Here is a 26535-nt window from a genome sequence, read left to right as displayed (position 1 = left end):
TATCCAAACCTAAACTTTGGAAGTTGCTGATAAATTCAAATTTTGTTGTTAATTGGAGAGTGTGATTATAATTAATATAATCTAAAAAGGGTTATACTTGTGATGACCCAAAAATATATATATGATTAAAGCACAATAATAATAAAATAATAAAAATGGTCATTAAGTTAATATCAATACAGAAGTGTTTTTTTGTAGGATCCTTGATTCCATGTTTAATGTCTAAGAAAGACCTTGTCTAAGCGAGTGCTCAAAGACCATTACGGCTCAGTCGCTCCCTAGAGGTCGGTCTGGTCAAAATGAAATTTCATAGGATAAACAGGATAGACACTGTTTGTACACGTAAATAAGTATATATACATAAAATAGTGTTTTGACAGACATAATTTGTAGAAATACATAATAAGATGATAATAATATAGGTATCATATGTGGGGCCCACAAGACTATGTGGGGTCCACATGAGTCCCGAAGCCACAAGATACTGTTTATATACGTAAATAAGTACATAAAATAATGTTTTGACTGATATAATTTGTAGAAATATATGATAAAATAATAATGATATAGGTATCCTATGCGGGGCCCACAAGACTGTGTGGGGCCCACATGAGTCCCGAAGCCGTATGGAGGTTTACATGAGTCTCAAAGCTATGTAGGATGCATAAAATCATATAAGAGTTATTCGAGTTACGTAGGATCCATTTGGGTCTCGAAGTTGTGTGGCGCCCACATGAATTTTAAAAATTCAAATTTAATTCTTATTCAAAAAATAAAATAAAGAAATACTAAAAATAGTTTAAAAGTAATAACAATGATAATAATAATGATAATAATGATTAAGAAAAATAATGAAATAATAAAATAATTAATTAACTAATTGATTAATTAGGTAAGTAATTAATTAAAAATTTATTTAATGGGAATGGTGGCAAGCACTCCCACATGACCTCCATCCCCATCCCATACTCAACCCATCCCTTGCCCATTCTTTAATTTTTAAAAATTTTAATTTCACCCATCTCCCCACACTTTTATAAATTTCATTTTTTCTCCAAAATTTTCCTATAAATAGGGAGCTCTCAACCTTCATTTTTCACAACAATTTTCCAAGGAAGAGAAGAATTAGTGAGTGAAAGAAATTATGGTGAAAGAGAATTTTTGAGTAAGTTCTCAATCACCCACTCTTTCTGATCTCATTTCTTAGAGATAGTTACAGTGTTCGTAAGGAAGAAAGTAAGTAAATTTTGACTATGTTAGTTTTTTTTTATTTAAAATTTATACTCGAGTTTATTTTATAAGTAAATTTCAATTATGTTAATTAGTTCCACAAAATTTTCATGAGTTTATTTTTACGCATATTTAATTATACCAGTTCTATCTTTAATATACTTGCATCTATTTTTGGGTTAAGAAATGTTCTAATCCCCTCGGGTAAATTTTCAGCATTTCTTTCTATTTAAAAATAAAATTATATTTATTTTTAACACAAAAATTATGTGGCATGAGTTTATTTCTACGTTGCATTTTTTATGAAAATATAAGTAAAGATGAGATTTTTACGATATTATTTTAAATTGCATAAATTATAATAAGATGATTTTAAAACCCTTATGGCAACAAAAGTTCAAAGTTACAGATGCTCGGTACCGCAGCTTAAAGTTTATACGGATCAGAGTGCACCCACACTATTTATAGAGTGGTTATTTATGTTAGTGGATTTCTCCTGAGTGCACACCTGGTTTCGGACCAGGACTTAATAAGGAAAATCTCACTTAAAGTTTACGTACGTTGATTTAGTTTGGTTGGCCAGCCAGTTAAGTCCAATCTTCGGACCGCACAACCCAGTCACGGGGGTAAACATGACTTACGGCAAAAAGGCCTAAGGGTGGTTTTTATAATATATGTTTATACATATTTAATTACGTGTACAAAGTTACTGATGATTTGAAGGAAAAGTATAAGTTTACGTGAAAAGGATTATTCTGGTGCTTAAATGACGATCTAAGGAAAACGTATAAGGAAAAGTATATGTATGTTTATCATTAAATATTTTTACAGTTTTAAAGTTAAAAATTTAATTTAGCAGTTATAGTATAGGATTATAAAAATTTACTGTTAAAATTGATGACAAAAGTTTTATGCAGAAATTTTTAAATTTATATTTATTCTAAAAGCAGTCTTGAAGTTATAGTATTAAATATTGTTTTATGAAATTCTTTAAAAGCTCATTTTGGCCACACATTAATAATAATCTTATTTACTTATTGAGCGTCGTCTCACCCCAATCATATTTTATTTCAGATAACTCTGAAGGATATGTTGGCAATCAGGCTTAGCAAGTATGCGGGTGGGGATTAGAAAAATAAAGATTGATTAGAAATATTAGTATGGTTTCAGATATTTATGTTTGTGTAATTTTTCTTCTTTTGAAATAAATGATTGTAATATGGATAATTAGCGCTCTGGTTTAATAATAATTGAGTCTATTTTGCTTTCGTTGTAAATTAGTAGTAAAAAGTTAATATCTTAGGCCCTTCGGGGTTGGGGTGTTACAATACTAGATTAAAGTTTCTAAAGAAATTTTAAAAACCCAATTCTCCCCCTCTTGGGAGTACATCTTACTTCTCAAGCGAATCTAAGTAAACATTCTACTGCTCAGTACTCAAGGACAAACGGTGATGTTTGGAACGTTTCAAAGGTTTCCTACGCAAGTGTAGTTGGGTACTTTGGCGGGCAACAGAGGGATCCATCAGTTGTGAGGTTCACAGATAGAAACTACACAAGGGACTTGGATGACAGGAGGCTTGCAATGTGGTATGTTGTGGGAAGGACTAATTATTGGAAGTTTGGGATATAGTCCCAGCGTGCGCTAGTTACAACTAGATCAGAGTTCTTGGTAGTAGCTGAAGCTGCCAATGTAGCTTTGTGGTTTAGAGGATCATTTTAGGAGCTGGGTGTTCAGTTAGGTAGAGTTCCTGTTACCATGATCAAGTTCAAGCATGGCTTGGACTTGGTCTACGTCTCCAGCTGTTAGATGGGAGGCGAGTCCCAATCTACTAGCTCGGGAGGAGCATCAGGATTATGCTTTCGGATTTCTCTTAAGTGGTGAATATTTACCAAGGTGGAGATTGTTGGGGATGTGACTTATATTTTGAGTGGAACACATGCACCGGGGAAAGCAGCGTGAAGCGAGGTACCAAGAGAGAGATGTAGGGTGCATCCTTGAGGGCAAACCGTCGATGGTTTTGGGTAACCATCGACGATTTCAAGCAGTGCTACAGAGGTGTTCTTCTTGGCTTCAAACGATCGACAGTTTGGCCTAAACCGTCGACGGTTTGACTCGCGGACGTCACGCATTTTCGAATTGGAGATCAGTAGATTGGGAATTTTTGGAGGAATTTCCTCCGAAGGATCGCTAAATAAATGTTTTTGATTAACTATAGATCTTTTGTACACATTAGATTTATATATAATGATTATTATGTAACCCTAGATAAATTAAGCTTGGTGTAAGCTTCATTGATAGTGAAAAATAACGGCTATTCCCATAGACGTAGGTAAATTGTCAAACCACATAAATTCTTGTGTATTTTGATTGTTGCTTTCATTAAATCACATTATTGAGTGATTTCTAGGTTCGTATAGTTCATCATTGAGTGCTCGCTTGCTTGTTCCATTAATTGTTTGTGAGAGTTCATGTGAGGTCTTCCGCTACACACACTCGGCACCGACAATTGGTTTCTGAGTGCTGATTGTTTGGGAACAACAATTGGTATCAGACCCGAGTGATTGTTGGTGTGCTGAACAGCAGAAGGTGAAACGTTCAATGTCAGTAGAAAATGGTTACTTATAAAGGAAAGGGATTGATTATGATAAGATCTTCTCCTTTATGGTCAGACACACTTCCATTAGAGCAGTGTTGGAATTGGTGGCATATTTCGATATGCATTTAGAGCAGATGGATGTAAAGACAACATTTCTCAATGGTGATTTGGAGGAGTTGATTTACATGGTACAACCAAAAGGGTTTAGTCAACCTGGACATGAACATTTGGTTTGTAAGCTGAGGAAATCACTTTTTAGGCTAAAGCAGTCTCTAAGGCAGTAGTACAAGTACTTTGACTCCTACATGATACGGATTGACTATAGGGGATATGAGAATGATTGGTGCGTTTATGTGAAGAGCATTGATGATGGTTCATTCATTTTTCTGTTGCTTTATGTGGATGACATGTTGATTGTTGTGAGGAGTATGATTGAGGTCAACAATTTGAAAACCTTGTTAAGCAAAGAGTTTGACATGAAGGATTTGGGTGCGTCTAAGAAAATTTTTTGGGATGGAGATTCATAGGGACAGAGCTTCCTGGAGATTGTGGTTATCTCAACATGACTATGTTGAAAGGGTGTTAGAGAGGTTTAGTATGGATAATGCAAAACCGATGAGTACATCGTTGGCGAATTATTTTAGATTGTCTACCGCCTAATGCCCAAAGACAAATGATGACGTTCATGACATGTTAAAGGTCTTATATGTCAATGCACTGAGGTGTTTGACGTATGCTATGGTTTGTACAAGGTTGGATCTGGCACAAGCTGTCGGTGTTGTGAGCAAGTTTCTTTCGAATTTAGGTCGACAACATTGGGATGCAGTCAAATGAATTTTCAGATACTTGAGGGGTACTACAGACATGGCATCATGTTCAGCAAACAACAAGGTGATCCTTTAGTGATAGGTTATGTGGATGCATACTATGCAGGGGACTTAGACGACAGGACGTCTACCATAGGGTACGTATTCACCCTTATAGGAGGGTCTATTTGTTGGAAGTTCATGGTTAAGTCACTTGTTGCACAATCTACTACCGAATCGGAGTATATGGCAATGGCTGAGGCTGCCAAGGAAGCATTGTGGCTTACATGATTAGTCAAGGAGCTGAGTATTCAATAAGGTAGAGTTCAACTGCATTGTGATAGTCAGAATATCATTTATTTGGCGAAGAATCAGGTGTATCATACGAGGACCAAGCACATAGATGTGAGGTTTCACAGGATCAGGGAATTGGTTACTTTTGGTGAACTACTGCTTGAAAAAGTTCACACTTCTGAGAATGCAGCTGATATGTTGACAAAGCATATTACCATAGACAAGTTCAAGCATTACTTGGATTTGATCAACATCTCCAGTTGCTATGTGGGAGCCGTCTCAACCTATTGTCCCAAGTGGAGCTGCAGGTTATTTAACAAATTGTGTTTCTGTATTGTTCATCGTTGGTTGCTGCATTACACGATCCGAGTTTGTTTCTACTGCGCATTAATTTGCACAACACATCAAGATAAATGAAAGGATTTATATTTATGTGGTAAAATTTTAAATGAACTAATGTTACGTTTGGGAACATGAATTCCAATCCTCGAATTTGAGTTTGGATGAATTTAAATAAAATTTAATATAATTTTATATTACATATTGTCTATATTCACACAAATCCAAATCTTCGTTCCAAAGATAGGATCTGCTCAAGTTTGGTTAATTATTTTATTCATAATTAGTATTTTATAAATCAAACTAATTTATTCACTTTCTCTTCTTTCAATATAATTTACTCATAAAACAGTAGCAACATAAATTGAAAGTTCTGTAAAGTAAATGAATAATAAAACTTTATACAATTAATCTGTTGAGATCATACATGTACATACATTTAAAAAAAAAAAAAAAGGTTTAAATACTTCTTTTATCCTTAATTTATTTTTTTCCTTTTCCTTTTCCTTCATTTTTTTGGCCTTTATTTTCAACTTAACGCTTTCTAGCATAATCATTAAGCTAGAAAATGATGTATAGACGTAGGCAAATCTCTAACAAAATATAAAAATAATAATAAAGAAAAATTTAAGAATATTAGAAAAATAATGTAAAATGATAATAAAGTAAAATTTAAGAATTTTAGAAAGAATAAAAAGATCATGTAAAAATAATTTTAATTTTTTTTTATGACTCGGGGACGCCAGTCACCATCGCACCACTTTTGGACACTATGGTGCGAAATCAAACCCAAGTGGGTGAAAGTCGCCCGTCCATTGACGCGCCCCTAGTAATTTACCAAGGTAAACTCTCAAGGAGGAATTGAACTCGTGATCTTGGGTTTACCCACAACATAAATCCCTAAATTTTAAGAAAAATTATTGCATTTTCAATTAGTTTCCTTGCAATTGTTAGATAAAAAGTGACAACCTTCAATAGGGGTGAACATAATTCAATTAAAACCAAATTAACTGAGTAAATTCGGTCGATTCGATTTGGTTAAAAATTATTCGATTCGATTATCGAATTAACCAAATAGTATAAACTAATAATAAATAATTATATATTATATATTAAAATATTTTATAGTTATTTTTTATATTATATATATATTAAATATATATATTTTATATATAAAAAATATTAAATTAGTTATATCGGTTAACTTATTTAATTGAAATTCGATTCGATTGGTTTTGAGTTTTGTTAAATATGAAATTTCAATCAGTTCGATTATTGAGAATTTTAAACCAAAATGTTTTGATTAACTCGATTAATTAATCAAATTAACCAAGCTGACCAAATGCTCACCCCCTACCCTTCCATGCGGTTGATGCTTAATTGACTACGTTGAAATATTTTCTAATTATATTTCCCCCTATTTTAAGAAACACTCTCATCAAATAAAATCGCAACACAACCCCTCTTCCCAGTCACATTTACAACGGTGGCATCACGTACAACCACATGAAAAACCCTAATTTAGATAATACTAGAATTAAAAAATTTTATAACTGTAAGAACCAAAACATAAAAATAAAATATAATAAAAGTAAATTATGTCTAATAAAAATAAAAATAAAACTGCACTATACTGATTTATTTTTTTTCCCTTTTTTAAATGAATAAAGACGGGTAAAGTAACAGGCCTACTTTTTCTGGAATGCGAGCAGACTAGACACTAAAGCTTGGGTGGTCCTGCTAGACCCAAACAAAAAAAAAAGGAAAAGCAAGAAGAAGAAGAAGGTAGAGGCAGCCGTAGTTCCATTCGACCCAACACTTCTTTTATTTATGCTTACGACCCGGAAAAACCATTTCTTTTTGGATTCCCCCCCACCTTCTAGTAGTCTTCAGAGCGGTCACTTTGGGACAGTCTGACGAACGGCTACTTCCACGAGTCACATGTCAATTTCTCTCATTTTCTGTTCTATAATATCACGAGAATTACAGTTCACAATCGCAGCTCCACTGGCATGCCAGGCGAGCTGAATGTCCACATACGTGGCGTGCATCGGAGGAAGGTGCTGCCCTGCAGGACCCACTGAAGAGCTTACGTTCCAACCGCTAGATGATCATAATTGGCGAGGCGGCGTGATCATTGACGGTCGAGATTCCATCTCCGTTAATGCCGATCGATTAGTTTAAAAACTATATCAGGTGGGGCCACCATATGGTCATAATCACACCACGACCTTCTGTTCTACCCAAGAAAAGGTACATCATGTCTTGTCAACGGTCGAGATTAACAATCTTTTATTATTTACCGTCCGATCGCTGTCACCGCAGCGTCTCATGATAAATTGTTTGGTAAGTGAGGAACTTTTGGATTTTCTCGCCAATTTTTATTCGGCCGTTTCTTTTTTCTCAGTAGTCCATCTTCCCGAGGCCTTGAGCTAAAGCCTTCCTCAGCACTTCCCCCTCTTGCGTTACTGTAAAAGCGACCATACTCTCTTCATTTCTCTTTCTCTCTCTCTCTCTGGGATAGGTCCATTGTTTCTCTCCAAATTTGCTTGATTTTCTGGGAGAGAAAGGTAAGTTCTGTGAAACCCATTTCTGTTTTTGGTTTGCACAATCTAATTTTTGTTCCGAAGGAGATGATTCCTCTGATTTTGTGGGTTCTTCTCTGCAACTTTCATTGTCTGGTGAGCTCTTTGAATGATGAAGGGTTTGCGCTTTTGTCGTTCAAGCAGTCCATTGGAGAAGACCCAGAGGGCTCTCTTAGTAACTGGAACATTTCTGATCGAACCCCTTGTTTATGGAATGGGATTACATGCAAAGAAGATAGAGTGGTGTCGCTGAGCATTCCAAAGAAGAAACTCTCTGGGTTTCTTCCCTCGGCTGTTGGGTCTCTCTCTCAGCTCCGCCATGTAAATTTAAGGAACAATAAATTCTTTGGAAGCTTGCCTATTGAGCTTTTCCAAGCCCAAGGGCTGCAAAGCTTGGTCCTTTACGGAAATTTCTTATCTGGGTCTGTTCCCCCTGAAATTGGGAAGCTTAAGTACCTTCAAACCCTAGATTTGTCACAGAACTTTTTCAATGGGTCGATGCCCAGGTCTTTAACTTGGTGTAAGAGACTAAGAAACCTTGATCTAAGTCATAACAATTTCACTGGTTCTTTGCCTGATGGGTTTGGTACTGGTTTGGTTTTGCTGGAAAGACTTGACCTCTCATTCAATAAATTTGGTGGTTCAATCCCTAGTGACATGGGGAATTTGTCTGCTTTGCAAGGAACTGTTGATTTGTCTCATAATGTGTTTAATGGTTCAATCCCTGCCAGCCTGGGAAACCTTCCTGAGAAAGTTTATATTGATCTCACGTTCAACAATTTAAGCGGGCCAATACCCCAAAATGGTGCTCTAATGAACAGAGGACCAACTGCTTTTATTGGAAATCCTGGGCTATGTGGCCCTCCATTGAAGAACCCGTGTTCTTCGGATACTTTGGGCCCGAGTTCACCATCCTCATTTCCTTTCATTCCAGGTAACTCTCCTCCCCAGAATTCGGACAACAATGCTGGAAAGGGTGAGAGTGGAAGAGGACTAAGTAGGGTTGCTTTGATTGCTATAATTGTGAGTGATGTAGTTGGAATCTGCCTGGTTGGGCTGCTATTCTCGTGTTGTTATTCAAAAGTGTTTGCTAGTTGTAAGCATAAGGATGAGAGTGGCTATAATTTTGAAAAAAGAGGGAAGGGAAGGGAGTGTTTTTGTTTCAGAAAGGATGAATCCGAAACTCCATCAGAGAATGTGGAGCAGTACGATCTCGTGCCATTGGATACACAGGTGGCTTTTGATCTTGATGAGCTTCTGAAAGCATCTGCTTTTGTTCTAGGAAAGAGTGGGATTGGGATTGTATACAAAGTTGTACTTGAAGATGGGCTTACCTTGGCAGTTAGACGATTAGGTGAAGGTGGCTCTCAGAGGTTTAAGGAATTTCAGACCGAAGTAGAAGCTATTGGAAAGCTGAGGCATCCTAATATTGTAACCCTTAGAGCTTATTACTGGTCTGTTGATGAGAAGCTGCTCATCTATGATTACATGCCAAACGGAAACCTTTCCGCTGCAATTCATGGTTAGTTGTTTCATTCATAAACCCTTTCCCTTGTTTTAATTTCCTGCGTTAGTATTAGTTCTATAATTGGCACCTTATTACAGCTAAAGCTTTTGATTACATCCTTAGTAAGTTCCATTCATAAACCTGTTGCCTTGTTTAATGTCTTTTTCTAATATTAATTCTATTATAGGCTTTCTTATAACGGGCTTGCAATTGGGGATCGAACACTTTTATTCACTCAATTGTTTTTGATTCATCAGGGAAGGCTGGAACGGTACCCTTTACGCCTATGTCCTGGTCTATTCGGCTTAAAATCATGAAAGGAACCACAAAAGGATTGGTCTATCTCCACGAATTCAGCCCCAAAAAATATGTCCATGGAGACTTGAAGCCAAACAATATTCTTCTTGGACACGACATGGAACCCCACATTGCTGATTTTGGACTTGGACGTCTTGCCAACATTGCAGGTGGATTCCCGACCCTTCAGTCCAATCGAATGGCTTCTGAAAAACCACAGAGGCAACAAAGCAGCAGTGCTCCCTCCGAAGCTACTACGGTTAATTCTGCTTACTTGGGATCTTGTTATCAAGCTCCTGAGGCCCTGAAAATGGCAAAGCCATCCCAAAAGTGGGATGTTTACTCATATGGGGTAATCTTACTTGAAATGATTACGGGAAGATCACCAATGATCCAAGTGGGTAACTCGGAAATGGACATTGTTCAATGGATTCAGCTCTGCATCGAAGAGAAAAGGCCACTTGCAGATGTCTTGGACCCATATTTGGCTGAAGATTCAGACATGGAAGAGGAGATGGTTGGAGTTCTGAAGATTGCAATGGCATGTGTTCATAACAGCCCGGAGAGGAGACCTGCAATGAGGCAAGTCTCTGATGTTTTGGACCGATTGTCCATGTCTTCTGATTAGAACATATGATCACTCTACGAAATCTTGTTTGAAAATGAAGAGTTTCCACTTGAATTGATGAGCAGTAGATGGAATTAGAATTGGGATTTTCAGAGAAACTATGACCACAGAATGGACAGTGTTGCAGTAAACAAAGGTGATAGCTATTGAAGTTGTCCATAGTTTTTGCACAAGTTGGCCTGTTTGTACGCAAGCAAAAGGGTGTTGTAATCTCCTTCTCTAATCTGTAATTCTGTATTCTTTAGTCATGGAAGGTAATTATTTGTCTTGTTTTTTCTAAACTCATGTTTTTAACTGATTGGTGAATAGAAAAATAAGATGGAGGACTGTCTTCATATTGCTCATTTTTGTAAAACTGCCAAGGACTGGAATAATATCAATAAAAAAACATTCAGTTTGGGATTGTTTTGATGAGCTAAAAATAAATATAAAAACTAGAACAAATGAAAGCACCTTCACCTTATAATTAGGTTGTATTTGAGGACATGGATTTCAGACAGAATTTGGACAAAATTTAGTATGATTTTATATTATATTCTATTCAAAGTCTTTTTTCAGAAGGTTAAGACATCATTTTTTACATTAGCCTAATTCATCTTCTTTATCAGCTCTTTCTGAAGTTCATTTCCACGTCTCACAGTCAAATTAAGCATAGGTTTTAAGGTGATTCAAATCTTCTTTTGGGTCCATTGTTAATGTTAGGTCTGCTGATCCTGTTCATGTTCCTCACGTTTTACTTTTGTGGAGTTCATATTGAGGCAGTTGTTAATTATGATTGTGTAAAATTTTAAGGACCAATAATTTACCCTTCAATAATTAAATGACCCACAATTCTCACTTGCAACTAAAAAAGAAAAAAGTAAAAGGCTGCTTAAAATTTTGGAGCACTGCATCCACCCTCCTGTTCAGTCTAGTCATGGATTTTTGTGAAGACAATTAACTGTCGGCGCATGAGAACGCAGGGTAAAATGAAAATCTAATTCCATTGTGGCCCTTGTTAAAAAAGTCAAGCAACCATCAAAGACAAAAGAGCAAAAGGAAGAACATGAATTAATTTACTAAAGAGAAGACACCAACTGATCTTACCTCTTATTTGAAAGCATAGAAGTTCAAATTTTATACTTAAATTGTATATAAATCAAAACAAATATAATTAAGTTTTAAATTTGAAATCTAAGCTCCACTTTGAATTAAATTTGAGAGAAAAAAAGGGTTGCAATGGAAGGGCAAACAAAGGGGAGACTAATTCAATTCAGCAGTCAGAGGAGTGTGAGGTCCCCATTTTCCAGAGAAAGGAATCCAATATTCTTTTGCATTTGTAGGTTCAATCATGCGAAGAGAAAAAATTAAACAAACAAAGAAAAGGAAACGACAAGACCCCACACAGAGATAAAGGGGGAGAAGGACAGCAGTCCTACCAAACCAGATTGGCGCAAATTGAGGGGAGGGTGGACTCCCACCACCGTGGCGAAAATCAAATCACTTACTAGCTGTCTTTCTTTTCTTTTCTATTTTCTCAGTCCTCCATCCCCCCGCTTTAATATTTTAGAAGAATTGACATTCTCAGTCGCGACCTGCTTTATTTTCCTTTCATCCAACGACCTACCCCCCATCATTTCATTCATACGCACGAAACATGCACGTGAGACGTTTGTCGCCAAACTTGCATGAATAATTTTCTGTTTATTAAGGAGATTAAAATTTGCTAGAGTAAAATATTTTTGTGTATCACGAAACCAGGCAGCATATTATTGTTGGGAAGTTCCCAAGTCCTCCATCCCCCTCCTCCGTCCTCTTCCCTGTAAGAACACATGCACACCTCTCTCCTCTCCATCCACACTCAACCGGGTCAAATCAAGCAATTTCCTTCCTGAGAGATCATTCCCAAGATTTCCCACAACCCAATTTCAGTTCTCTGCACTATCATTTTCAATTCCAACCCAGAGCAGAAGGATTTGAAGAGTTACAAGTATGGACATGAGGATCCTGGGCTTCGCCTCGCCTCTGTTTTCCACTTTGCAGCGCATTTTGGCAGCCACCGACGACGCCGACAAGTCCTTCAACTCCCCCAGCCGGAAGTAGGTCCGGGACGCGAAGGCGACGCCGGCGGTCGTGAAGGAGTACCCTCCATGTGCCTATTTTTTGAATATGGATCATGTGATTGTAGATTTTACATTTATTACCATCAATAAGGAGTTGGACCTATTTGCCCTCCTTTTTCTATTTTTATATATTTTTTTATTTGTTGTGTTGTTTTTAAAGAAAAAACTAAAAACCATTTTTCAAAAAATAAAAAAATAAAAAAATACCTTTAGAAAAGAAAGAGGGGAAATCAAATAAAAGGGTTTTTTATTTAAGCAAAATTTGAAAAGATTGAGAAACATAATAAATATATTTGTAAAAGGTGAAAAATAAATAAAATAAAAAGCCACAAAATAAACATGAGTTAATAAACTTTTTAATATGAAAAGCTCATCTCTTAAAGATCAAATTAAAATTGCATCTTTTTAAGTAATCATTCGCAAAAATTATTTAGGCCAATTCAAAAGCCGACTTATCATATAAATTTTCAAATTGTAATTTCTATTACTATAGTTGTATTTATTTATTTTTTTGAATAAAAATCGTACACCTGTTAAAGTAATTAGAATATCACAAAGCATTCCTTAACTTTTAAACGTGATTCTAAGAAACTCCTTAAATTATCTATTTAATTACAAAAGTCCTATTCTATTATCGAAAATCGTTAAATTTAATATATTAACATCATGTGCTATACGTATGATTATTATTATTTTTAACAAAATTGTCCTAATAAGCCCAAGAAAAGTTATGGTTAATAAATTTTATTCTATAGATATGACGAAGAAACCTATTTGTAATACCTACCTATTTCTTTTTAAATCTACCAATACAACAACAATAAAACCAAACCTTAGTCTCGTTAAGTGGGGTCGGATATATGAATCATTTTCCGCCAATTTATGCGATTATGGACCATTTCTTTTGATAGGTTTAAGAATATTAAATTTTTAGATACACTAGATGTATATATCGAATCCAATATGATTTTTTCGTGTGTATGTATTTAAATAAGTTAAGTAATTTTTTCTACACATGGCAAAATCATATTAGATTCAATGTATACACCTCGTATATGTATCTAATAATTTGTCTAAATATATATATGATTCTTGTAACTTTTTTAATGCTAATAAGGACAGTTTTGTTTTTAAAAGTTATTAATTATTATGATTCATGCACATGATACTTATCCATTAGATTTAATGATTTTTACTATTTAATATAAGAAATCCTTGTATAATTAAATAGATAGTTAATGGAGTTTATGTCACTTTTAAAAATGTTTAGGATATGTAAGTCTCGGATGTGCAATCGATCGGTTCGGCCAATTAACATAATTAACCATATTTTTTATTCGGTTAACCCCACCGCATAACCGAACCGACTGAATTGAGTTCTTTAACCGAACCATACCCGACCAAACCAAATTTTCGGTAATTTGGTTAACCGAATAAAATTAAAATTAATTATAGAAAAAAAATATGAATGTATAGTTTGTATGCTGAAATGGGAATTGCCAAATGGGAAAGGATTCTGAGAATGGTCGAATGGAACATTGGAAGTTTGGAACCCTAGCATAAAATCACATTATTAATAATTTTTATTTAATTATTAATTAATTATAATTCGGGTAATTCGGTTAACCGAATTACATTTTCCTTATAACCAAACTAAAAATTGAATACCTGAATTTACCCCACTCTTAAAAAAAAATGTTTTTCTAATTTTAAATAATAAAAATATTTTTATTCATAAAAAATAATGTAAAATATTCACATTTTTATATACAATATATATGTGTGCAATCATGCTATGTAGCTGAGGGTTTTGGATTTCATGTAGTAAGTAATTTTTTGTACAATGTATATTTGCTAATTTTTTTGCCTTTCAATTTATTAAATTTTTCTGTTTATTTTGAGCTGGTTGTGTGTTGCAATGTGTACAAATTATTCCCACAATGACATTAACTATAATTCTATAAAAGACATAATTATCTTACATGTGACTACCTAACTTTACTAGAGATATTGCCTAACTTTATTTTAATATTTTTAGATTTTTTTTTTAGTCGTTTGGAGGTCCGTTGGGTCGAGGGACCAAGCTGTGCAATTGGTTGAAACATTAAAGAATATTCATAAACCTTATGTTTGGATGAGACCATGAATTTGAATTCGTGTGAATTCGAAAAAAAATTTTAATATAAAATTGTATTAAAATTTGTTCAAATCCATTCAAACTCAAATTCATGATCCCAAATGTATACTCTCAAATACGGTAAAAAGGTATTTCAAAAAATAGTTTTATACTATCCTCTTCATTCCTTTTGAAGAAAATAAAAGATTCAAAGTACCGATCTTTCTTTTAGTTGTTAATTCAAATATTATTGTAATATGTGACTCTTATGTTGAGTGGAACACATGTACAGTAAAAAAATGGCAGAAAATAGTGAAGTTGACTTGCAGGAAGAATCAGCGACGGTTTTCCTAAAACCGTCGACGATTTTGTTCAGTTGCAGAAGAAACAGTCGACGGATTTGCAGTGTTATATCGACTGTTTGGTCTCGGCATTAAACCGTCGACTGTTTGTTTGAAATCGTCGACGGTTTTACTTGATTACCTTGCACTATTTTTCAAATTTTGAATTGGGAAGTTGGATAGGCTGGGTTTCGGGGGAAAAACCTCCGGGAGGGTTATATATAGATGTTATATGTTGTAAATCTATGTCTTTGGACACAAGATAGTGAAAATTCACAGTTGTTTGCTCTTGTGGATGTAGGCATTGTCGAACCACGTAATTTTACATGTCATTGTTTTATTGCTTTCATATAATTTGCGTGATTCTAATTTTTGTGTATTTCATTATTAGTTGTTGCATTGTGTGATTGTATTCCATTGTGCATTCATTTGCACAACAAATTGGTATCAGAGAAAAAGTTTTCAATGGCTTTTGGGATTTCTTCTGCAAAGTTCGATGTTGTCAAGTTCAATGGATTGAGAAAATTTGAACTATGTCAGAAGAGGGTTAAGGATCGGTTAGTGCAGTAGGGTATGGTGAAGGCATTATACAGAAGTCAACCGGAAGGCATGGATGAAACAAGTTGGAAGTAAAGGTTGTGGCCATTACCAGGCTTTGTCTGGTTGATGACGTGTTGTATCATGTCATGGATGAGGAATCTTTTGTGGCTGTTTGGTGGAAACTTGAAAGCCGATATATGTCTAAGTCTTTAACAAACAAGTTGTATCTTAAATAGAAGTTGTATTGGCTTAAGATAGCAGAGGGTTCGGATTTGAGCCAACACATCAATGTATTCAATCATATTATAAGTGATTTGATGCAAGTTGATGTGAAGTTAGAGGAGAAAGACAAGGCGTTGATGCTATTGAATTCCCTACCTGTGTCTTATACGTATGAAAATCTAGTTACAACTCTAACATAAAGAAACCTTGAATTTGGAAGAGGTTGCAAGCGCTCTGTTGGATTTTCATAAAAAAAAAAAAGCCAACGATAAGATTTCACAAGGTGAAGGGCCTGTGGTGAAGGGTAACCAGGAACGTGGGAGAAGCAAGTTCTGGAGTGGATCGAGTAATAATAAGTCTCAGTCACTATTCAAGAGAAGAAGGACATACAGTGTTTTAAGTGCGGAAAAAAGGGGCACATAAAATCGAAGTGTTCGGAAAGGAAGAAGGGGAATGTATAAAATCAAGAAGGTTCTTCAAAGTTAGCGATTGTAGTGGAAAAAGGAGACTCAGAGAGCAGTGATGGTGATATGCTTTCTATTTCATCGGGTTCAGATCGCCTCACGAATTCTTGGATCCTAGATTCGATGTGCTCTCATCACATGATACCAAATAAAGATTGGTTCAGCACCTACAGGTTAGTTAATTCTAGTTCTGTTTTGATGGAAAATGATGAACCCTTCATGTAAAATTGTTGGAATATGAAACATAAGAAATAAAATGTTTGATAGTGTTGTGAGAACATTATGTGATGATAGGCACATACCGGATCTATGGAAGAATTTAATTTTATTGGGAACTTTGGGGGTCAGTGAAGGTAGCATCACGGGGTGGACATGTACTTCGTGAGTTTTATCGATGATTACTCATGAAAGGTCTGGGTGTACTTCATGCAACACAAGTTAGATACATTTTTCAGGTTTAAATCGTGGAAAGATGAGGTGGAAAATCAGACCAGGAGGAGGATTAAATGCCTCAGGTCAGACAATGGAACGAAGTATGCTGATTCGAGATTCATAGAGCTTTGCAAGCAACATGGCATAAGGAGACACTTTACAGTATGCAGGACACCACAAAAAAAATGGTGTGATGGAAAGGATTAATCGTACTCTAGATGAAAGAGCTTGGTGTCTCAAGTTGAATGTATGGCTTGCAAAGAACTTCTGGGCCAAGTTGGTGAGTATGGTGTGCTTCTTAGTTAACTGATCACCAAGGGCATCACTAGAGGGGAAAGTTGCAGAGGAGGTGTGGACAGGTTATGTGGTAAACTACTTCTGTAAGACCTGAACCGTGATATATGGAATAATTTAATAAAGAGAAGGATAAAATGGTAATTGAGCAGGCTTCACCCCTATTGTACGTACATATTTTTTTTTTCAGGTCCTTCGAGTAACCGGAACTAGCGACCTTGTGTCGGGAGCGTAGTGGTCGGTGTACTGTAGATAGTGCTTGTGTAAGTGCTAGGACTTTATCGGGTTGTCATTTTTGGGGCATGGTTGGCACCCAAGTTATGTTTTGTTTTATGGAACCTAGACTCCTTTTGTATAGACTTTGGTATTATACGATGTATATATAGAAAGAATATTTTTCGCTGCCTATTTGTTGTTTTTGTCAATGTGTATAGGGTGCTTGGGAACTCCACGGGGTCGAACTCTCATTTATTTGGTATTGTATCATTGGTGATTTGTATGATACAGGAATATGTTAGGTTACTAATTCACCCTGGGTCCCAATACCGGGTTCAAGGCGGGACAACTTCGACTTGAGAGTATTTGGTTGTAACGACCAGCTACTATATACCATTTTTTCCTTAATATATTTAAAACATATAGCAAAAAGGTCTATAATACTACTGAAAACATCTCAGGCCCAAAGGAGCACTGAGGAAAATTTTGTACACAATACATTCCTAAGCAGCGGTAAATATGATACTATAAACAACTATATTCAATACTAGAAATCTAAAAAGTGCCAAAATATATATCACAATATACCTAGTGACGTCATCAAAGTCCTGGGATCTACCCCCAACCCACTGACACCACAGAAACACCTACCCTTCCAAAAAGGGCAGCGTAGGAACTCCTTTATCTGCGAGCCTGATCTGCTCGCCTAGCTGGTTCACCTGAAAAAATGGTAAGTCACTAGGATGAGACATCGCTCAATAAGAAGAAATATGCTATTACTAATATGTGGCTACTGAGTTACACATTTAAATCTACTATTATAGTACTTGAGATTATAAAACTGCTAGTCTAGTATACTGAACATATCACGTTTATTATAGGTTAAAATACAATTGAATATCTGAATTTTCTATTCACATATAATTCTAATAATATAATAATATTGTTACTGCATTGTATATCTGTATATATATAAAAATAACTATGATAATACCCTGAGAATTGAATGTCATGATTTAACCCCTCATGACAGGGTTGTGCGGCCCGTAAGCGGGACTTACTCTAGTTGGCCTACCAGGCAAGTCAATCCATATCTCTATCAACCGTCTGGCCCACTGCAGTCTCTCCGGACATACTATTACTTTATCTCATCTAACCGTCCACCTCAACCCAGGTTTCTGGGGAGACTGCAATCTCTTCTGGCGCGGTTAGATGGAATCCACACACTCTCTGAGATATGTGGTTGCATTCTAATCTGAAATAGCAACAGTACCGTGCTCTGCTGTCTGAATCTGACTGAGTATCTCTACAGGGTTTAATACTATTTAATACTGATATATATATATATATATATATATATTTATCTTACTGTTTTTACCATGATATAGAATAACCATAACATCTTTAATATGTTCTGCATAATCTAAATTTCTGACTGAATAGCTGAATAAACTGAATAACTGAGTGTTATGGATTTGAAGTCATGACATACTGAATAATACTTTAAATCATATTATTTGAAACTGATATCAATTTTTCCTGCTAATAAGCTGTAAAACATGATATTTGTAAAACTTTATAAATACCTCACTAAACTATAATAAACTCATGCCACACAATAAAGTAATTAAATCTCATGCTTTAAAATTTGCATCTCCTGATATAATAATACTAAAATTCTAGAAAATTGAATAATAACGCTAGTACAAACAAAATTTTTTGATAAATTTTCTAAAATTCCTAGCATAGCATATTTCCCTTACCTGACTACCGAAATGCCCCTCCAGTGCCTAGTCTTACACTCGTAGGGTTCCCCGTTCCACACCCTGAAACCATATCTCCCTGAACAAAATTTTAGTATTTTTTTGAGTACTACATTTCTTACAACTACAGAAAAGCCAAATACTAAATAAAAAAGTCTTACCTTGAATTTAGGATGAAATTCAAGTCAGTCCTACCAACGATCCACTCTAGCAGACTTGAAGAAAACTTCCTCAGGAGTGTTGTTGTGGCCTCAAATCGTTGAACCAGTAATAATTTGGCCCAAAATCTTAGAGAAAAGGGGGAGAGGACGAACATAAGAGAGAGAGAGAGAGAGAGAGAGAGAGAGAGAGAGAGAGAGAGAGGGTTTTCTACACATAATTTTGCAGAAAATTTGAGTTTACGCTATTTATACACTGGCCTTCGTCGACGAGACACGTCACTTCGTCAATGAGGCCACGAAGGAAGTTTGTCGACGAATGGCTATTTCTCGTCGACAAAATTCAGAGCTGAAAATAGCCTCTCAGTATCTCCTCGTCAACGAGACACGTGTCGTCGTCGACGATCACAATAAGCCACTTCGTCAACGAACGCGGACCTACTGTGACCCCCCCTTTATAATTTCCTTTCTTTCTCCTTTTATTATTTAATTAATATAATTCCTTCGGGTCTCTACATTGGTCGTCCAGCCTATGTGCACATTTTTAGTAAGGAAGATCAAAGTTTGATGCTAAGTCTAGATGGTGAATTTTTGTTAGTTTTGGTGTATTCCCGAGAGAGAAGGGGGGGGGGTGAATTGGAATTTAAAACTTTTTCCTAAGTTTGACCTAAACAGTAGTAGTATATTCACAACTTAGGGTCTGTCTATGCAGTTCCAAATGTGTAGATAAATATAACGTGCGGAAATTTAAATAATGTGCATCATTTACATTATAACATACACGTGCGGTAAATATGAAATGCGAAAATATAAATAGAGACACGATATGTTATCGGGGTTCGACCAATATTGCCTACATCCCCACCTTGGCACACCCGCACAAGGATTACATTATAAGCTCACTTAACGGGTGGAGCGGCATCGGTTACAACCAGTTCAATTCAAGAGCTAACCTCAACCAACATGCCTTACTAGGATGATGCACCTAGCTTTCCTAACCGGGCTTAAGTCAGTATGGAACTATTTAACAGGGTTAGTCTCCCTTTTCAGACCCATGCCTGAAATACAACGAATGATATAAAACTTTGTGTACAAACATATGCTTCTTACACTAAGGAAATATGCATCAATATGCTCAACTAAATAATGCACTCACAGATGATAGGATATTAAGCTTTTGTGAGATTTTGTTAACCAATGTGGTAACTTTCAATAGGATATGAATCAATGTGTGTATGTGAGAGTGAGGCTTTTGATGTCAAGCTAATATGTTTGTGATGTGATTGATCATAAGCTCACAATAACCCTAATACATATCTCAAATAATGTTTCTCAATTAATAAGCACAGTGGATAATAGGGTTTTTACGCATGCTCAAAAGATTTTCATCAAAGCACAAATCAAGCTTATGAACACTTGCAATGAGGATGCAAGGTTCTACGCCACTCAAGGGTTTTTCCCAATCAGATATTTATGAACGAAATATTATGATAAAAACCTTAGGTATCTCTAAAAAAATCAACACATAAACAATTTTGAAACAAGGGAGAGAATGTCTTATGCAAAAGATATAAGAAATACTACCTTTCAAGTTAAGTAGATAGATGAACACAAGATGTAGAATTTTGGCAATAGATTTGAAGAATTATAGGAGTATGAGGATTTTGGGCAAAAATATTTTCTAAGAATTTTTTCTTAATCACAACTCCTAATCTCTTACTAATCTTTGCAAATGATGGGCTATATATAGAAGTTAGAAAAATTATAGTCGTTCGGGACACGCTGGGTATTTTTGAAAAAAATTAAGTGAGTTTAATTAAAATTAACCCAATTTAACTCTCGATAAAAAATTCAGCAACCCGAGAGGGTTGGTCAACCGAACTTAAGGTTCGATTGACCAAGTGTCCAAGTCCGGTCTACTATGGAGAAAATGAACTGAGTTGTTGGTCGACCGTCTCAGAAGATTTGAAAGTGATTTTCCAATTTAGCGTGGTTCGGTCGATCGGGACACTTTGAACTATGAAGTTCGGTCGACTAGGTAGTTGGGACATCACCTAAGGAACTTCGATTGACCATAGCGTTGCAACATATTGGGTCGGTCGACCGAAGGGTCAAACTGTTGACCTCAGGGCAGTTCGGTCGACCAGCATAATTGAACTGGTCTGGTTCGGTCGACCGAGCCATGGTCAAATTGTTGACCACTTCCCAGTTCAGTCGACCGAACATGCATTTTTTATGCATATAAGTCATGATCCCTTTATATATTAACCCTATTCATATGATGTTTATTTTTTATACAATAGGGAACTTTTTCATGCAGATTTGTGAGTCCTAAGTTCAGTCTAAGGCATTTGAATTCGGTCGACCGAAGGGTGTTCCCTAAGGTCCAGCTATGGTCATTGAGCTTATCTGTCCTATAATGCATGAAATGCATTAATTATTACAGACCATATAAGGTTACAGACCCAAATGATAAATATAAAAAACATAATACAACTTGAAACATAAATCGATCTTCATGCGCGGCTCCTTTGTAACTCCATGGAATACACCTGGATATGCTTGTTTAGGTGCTCTTACAGCTTCCATTTCTCGTCTGTTATCCATGCTAAGAAAAATAAACATGTTCAAATACTCAAAACACAAAGATGAGATATTGTGGTTTATCATAGTCAAAATAGGGATATGACCAAAAATTTGACAATTTTTATGGGCTATCAGAAAGGTGTGAAAGGGTTCAAACTATGGGATCAAATGGCAAACAAGGTGGTGGTTAGTAAAGACATGATTTTGATGAGAAAGTCATGTTGCAGTGTACTCAAGAGGAAAATAAAGAGAAACAGATACCAGAAAACTGCAACAAAAATGAACATGTGGTATAGGTGGAGTTAGAGACTCAGGACAATGATGAAAATGTTCAGAATATAGGGAGTTCTAGTTCGGGAGACTAGCAGGATCACAATATAGCTATACACAGACTCAGACACACTATCAGGCCACCGCCTAGGTGTGGATTTGATGATCTGGTGTCTTATGCACGTATCACCAGTTGCAAGGATCCTACTACTTTTCAAGAGGCAGTCCATAGTTAAGAAAAAAGTAGGTAGATGGGTGCTATGGTGGAGGATATGGAATCATTGCATAAGAACTAGACGTGGGAGTTGGTGGAGCTTTCAAAAGGGAAGAAGGCAATAGGATGCAAGTGTGTGTATAAGAAGAAAGAAACAGTATCAAAAAATGAAGGAGATAAGTTCAAGGCTTGATTAGTAGAAAAGGGATACTTATAGAGGAAAAGAGTTGATTATAAGGAGATCTTCTCCCTTGTGATCAGACACACTTCCATCAAGGTAGTGTTGAGATTGGTGGCGCATTATGATATGCATTTAGAGCAAATGGACATAAAGACATCGTTTCTCCATAGTGATTTGGAGGAGCTGATGTACATGGTACAGACAGAAGGGTTTAATCAACCTGTACAAGAGCACTTGGTTTGTAAACTGAGGAAGTCACTTTATGAGCTGAAGTAGTTTCCAAGGCAATGGTACAAACGTTTTGACTCCTACGTGATCAAGATTGGCTACGGGAGGTGTGAGTATGACTGCTGCATTTATGTGAAGAGTCTTGGGGATGGTTTGCTTATTTTTCTATTGCATTATGTTGATGACATGTTGATTGCTGCGGAGGATATGATTGGGGTAAATCAGTTGAAGACTTTGTTGAATAAAGAATTTGACATGAAGGATTTTGGTGCGGCCAAGAAAATTCTTGGGATGGAGATTCACAGGGACAGAGCTACAGGGAGATTGTGGTTATCTCGGGGTGGCTATGTGGAGAAAGTTTTGGAGAGGTTTAGCATGATTAATGGGGTGTTTAATGTATGCTATAGTATGTACAAGATCAAATCCAGTAGAAGCTGTCAATGTGGTGAGTAAGTTTCTTTCAAATATGGATAGACAACATTGAGATGCAGTCAAGTGGATTTTTTGTGATATCCCATGGATGAAGGATTTAAAAGATTAGATGTTACTACTCATATCAACAAGGTGTACCTTTCTTTTTGGAAGCCTTCTCATAAGAACTCCACGGTTAAGCGTGCTTGGCTTGGAGCAATCTTGGGATGGGTGACCTCTTGGGAAGTTTTCTCAAGAAGTGTGTGAGTAAGGACAAAACACACTGAAAAGAACATGTGTTGGTTTGTGGGGCCAGTCATTAGTCCGATAAGGCCCGCCCCCCCGTTCTCTGGTCCAGGTGGAGGAGGAGAGACGCAGTGCTCCCTAGCAGACCCAGGTTGGGGCGTTACAGATGGTATCAGAGCCAACACCCAGCCAGAAGTGTGATGAGATTCACATCGCCTGGGTTTGTAAATGTGGGTTCGCAACGAGGACGTTGCGTTCTATAAGTGAGGGAGAATGTGATACCCCATGTGGCTTACAGGTTTAGTCAAGGAATTGGGTATATAGTAAGGTGGAGATTAGCTGCATTGTGATAGTCGTAGTGTCATTTATTTGGTGAAGAACCAAGTGTATCATGTGAGAACCAAACATATAGATGCGAGGTTTCACAGGATCCGGGAGCTGGTTTCTTCTAGTGAACTTGTGCTTGAGGAAGTTCAAAATTCTGAGAATGATGCCGACGTTTTGACAAAGCATGTTACCACGGATAAGTTCAAGTATTGCTTGGACTTGCTTAATGTCTCCAGTTGTTAGACGGAAGGCGGTCCCAACCTATTGTCTCAGGTGGAGCAGGGGGTTATGTTTTCGATTTTCTCCTAATGAGTGTATATTCACCAAGGTGGAAATTATTGTAATATGTGGCTCATATGTTGAGTGGAACGCATGTACAATAAACATGGTAGAAAACAGTGAAGTTGGCTTGCAGGAAGAAACTAGCGACAATTTGTCTAAAACCGTCGACGATTTTGTTCAATTGCAGAAGAAACAATCGACAGATTTGCATTGTTATATCGACAGTTTGGTCTCGACATTAAACTGTCGACGGTATGTTTGAAACCGTCAACGGGTTTGCTCGATTACCCAGCGTTGTTTTTCAAATTTTTAATTAGGAAGTTAGATAGGTCGGGTTTCGGGGGAAAAAACCTTTGGGGGGGGGGGGGGTGGAGAGAGGTTTATATACATGCTGTATATTGTAACTCTATGTCTTTGGACACAAGATATTGAAAATTCACAATCGTTCGCTCCCGTGGATGTAGCCATTGCCGAACCACATAATTCTTCATGTCATTATTTTATTACTTTCATATAATCTATACGGTTGTGTTTTCTATATATTTCACTATTAGTTGCTGCATTGTGTGATTCGGTATTCCGTTGCACATTCATTTGTACAATAAATATATTTTTGATTGATGTGATTTTCTAAATTTTCATTATTAAAAGAATCCAAATAACAAGAACAAAACACCTTTTATCACGAATCTCTTTTCATCGAGACGTTTAACATCAAAATTTAAAACTTTATTCATTTAAATATCATAAAAAAACACTTGATTGCTTTGAAAAAAAAAAACAAAAAACAACACAAAAAAGTACTTTTGTCTCATGGCTCTTGGTGCAAGACATTGAAGAAACCGTCATCTTCCTGTTTGTAACCCACAGGGGGAAAATCTGGCCACTGTCAAATTTCAACTTTGAATCTCAAAAGCCTGAGAACCACCTTTTCCAAATCTACCAAGTTGCAGAGAGTCCAACAAATTAATGTCTACTAGTTTTGGTAAGTGTCAACAGCCAAGAAAAATGAACTAAAAACAAAAATGTCATCCACCCAATGTCCACTGTCATGATTTGCACATTCATTTACTGGCTGCCATTTCAAACACTTCACTAGTAGGCGGGTAGAATGCAAAGCCATGAAATAACACTTATATATGATTTTTTTTTTTCAAATACTTATAATTCTATAATTTTACAAATTCATTATATAATTTTTCAACTTTTTAAATATTAATTAGGAGAATGAAGATGAGAAAGGAAGAAATGGTTCTTCTTTCCGCACAATCATTAGCCGCTTCACACAATTTACAAACTCCCTGCCAAATTTCACCAACTCTTGATTAGATAATTTGATAAACATATGAAGGTTGTAGAGCTTAACACACTATTAATTAACTAAAAGAACTTAAGACAATTTTAATTAATTAAAAAATGCCATCTTCTACGAGTCTAAAAATTAAAATAAAATTCTCAATTAATAGGTAATTCCGTAATTTACATGCTAAGGTTTTTCACAAAATAAAAAGATAATTGTATGAATTAAGTGATTCTAGACTATTTTGAATCAGATTTTTTTTAGTTATTATATTTGGTAAAATTTTAACATATAATGCACATGTGCACTGTGCATAGGTTAGGAGCCGAGGCTATCGCAGGTAGTGTTGAGTGCGGTTCATTTAATCAAATCATATTCTGAGTCAAAATTTTTTGGGTTTCCAAAAAATGAAAATCAAAACCAAATCACTTTAAAAATTAACTGAAATTTGGTTAATAGGTTTTTAGGTAGATGTCTCAATGATTAACCAAACCAAACTGTATATTAGGTTCAATTTAAAATTTTAAAGTCACCAGCATTACCCTGTTCCTATTTAAAAACTAATTAAAAAACAAGTACTTCTTGTAAAAAGTATTTAACTTAAATATGTGGATCTAGATATATGCAGGAAGAGAGAACATACTTCCATGGGATGTCACCAACGGCCCTCCAACTGTCATCTCTGTCCTTATAAAACAAGGTGAACTCAGAGCCTGCCTGGAACAGCCGTAGCCCAGATAATGAATACTGTCTACCTGATCAGAACCCAGAAACTGACAACCTTGAGTTCTGTCATTCATACGCGAAGCAAGAAAAACAAAACAAAAGCAGAAACGAAGAACAAAAACAAAACTCCAGCGTGTCTAACCAAACATGTCCTCCAGTTGAAAAGCAAGGCTTGAATAATTAGAGTGATCCAGAATGCAGACTTTGCGACCAATAATGACCCCTTCCATGTTCACCTTCACGTACACCCACCTCTCTTTGCTTTGGACTCCCTCCTCTATCTCATTCTCAGCGTAATCTTCGTATCTTACTACTACACCAAACCAAAAAAAAAAAAAACGTTAAAGTAAAATAAGAGTAAGCAAAGGAAAGATGAGCAAAAAGTGGCTTATATACAATGGCTATAGGGATAGCAATAATGAGGTTGGGGCTGCTGGGTGCTTAGGCTGAGATCCAGATCAATCCCATTCCCACCATTGTCATCCTTCATCTGATAGTGCATTGGGTAGAAAGTTGAAGGGTTAAGAATGCAGTGTGGGGCACTTGAGTCCATTTGAAGCCTGCAGAGTTAGTTTAGTTACTGCATATATGCATGGGACAGAACTAAGAAGAGTTATCCTCTATTTATTTATACCACTGGGTTCCGGGAGGAACTACTCATCAAGTTGCATTAAAAAATTAGTGGAGGTAGAAGCAGCCAAGTGGTTTGAGAAAGAAGACACGAAAGACAGAACCCCATCATCAATCATGGAGGTATGCTTATCTTCTTCTGCTGCTACCAGCATGCAAGAGCAGGGATGTATGGTAAAAGCCAGAAGAACAAGGCATGGCCG

At 36.2% G+C, this 26535-nt stretch overlaps 2 protein-coding genes across 2 annotated transcripts; one reads left to right on the top strand and one right to left on the bottom strand.

The window, feature by feature from the left end:
* Positions 1-7629: 7629 nt before the first annotated feature.
* On the top strand, positions 7630-10680 carry LOC131153645 (receptor protein kinase-like protein ZAR1). The gene is made up of 2 exons (XM_058106096.1): positions 7630-9373; positions 9616-10680. Exons 1-2 carry the CDS (start codon positions 7900-7902, stop codon positions 10281-10283), a joined length of 2142 nt encoding a protein of 713 aa, XP_057962079.1. The 5' UTR covers positions 7630-7899; the 3' UTR covers positions 10284-10680.
* A 13703-nt stretch (positions 10681-24383) lies between these two features.
* LOC131153525 (auxin-responsive protein IAA34-like) lies at positions 24384-26303 on the bottom strand. Its single transcript, XM_058105875.1, has 4 exons — positions 26099-26303; positions 25845-26015; positions 25620-25731; positions 24384-24615 (listed from the first exon to the last, which is right to left on the bottom strand). The coding sequence occupies exons 1-4, from the start codon at positions 26253-26255 to the stop codon at positions 24573-24575; spliced, it is 483 nt and encodes a 160-aa protein (XP_057961858.1). The 5' UTR covers positions 26256-26303; the 3' UTR covers positions 24384-24572.
* Positions 26304-26535: the final 232 nt, after the last annotated feature.

The sequence above is a fragment of the Malania oleifera genome, chromosome 4, assembly GCF_029873635.1.
Source record: "Malania oleifera isolate guangnan ecotype guangnan chromosome 4, ASM2987363v1, whole genome shotgun sequence".
Taxonomy (NCBI): domain Eukaryota; kingdom Viridiplantae; phylum Streptophyta; class Magnoliopsida; order Santalales; family Ximeniaceae; genus Malania; species Malania oleifera.
The sequence above is the reverse complement of the archived record's forward strand: the minus strand, read 5'-3'. Positions and strand labels throughout refer to the sequence as shown.

What these genes read in the sequence shown, in the direction of transcription:
- LOC131153645 (XM_058106096.1), top strand. Translation starts at nt 7,900, where the DNA reads ATGATTCCTCTGATTTTGTGGGTTCTTCTCTGCAACTTTCATTGTCTG. An exon ending in CCTTTCCGCTGCAATTCATG is followed by an intron (nt 9,374 to 9,615) that starts GTTAGTTGTTTC and finishes TTGATTCATCAG; the next exon opens with GGAAGGCTGGAACGGTACCC.
- LOC131153525 (XM_058105875.1), bottom strand. Translation starts at nt 26,255, where the DNA reads ATGGACTCAAGTGCCCCACACTGCATTCTTAACCCTTCAACTTTCTAC. An exon ending in TCAACTGGAGGACATGTTTG is followed by an intron (nt 25,732 to 25,844) that starts GTTAGACACGCT and finishes GGTTCTGATCAG; the next exon opens with GTAGACAGTATTCATTATCT. An exon ending in GTTGGTGACATCCCATGGAA is followed by an intron (nt 24,616 to 25,619) that starts GTATGTTCTCTC and finishes GCAACTTGGTAG; the next exon opens with ATTTGGAAAAGGTGGTTCTC.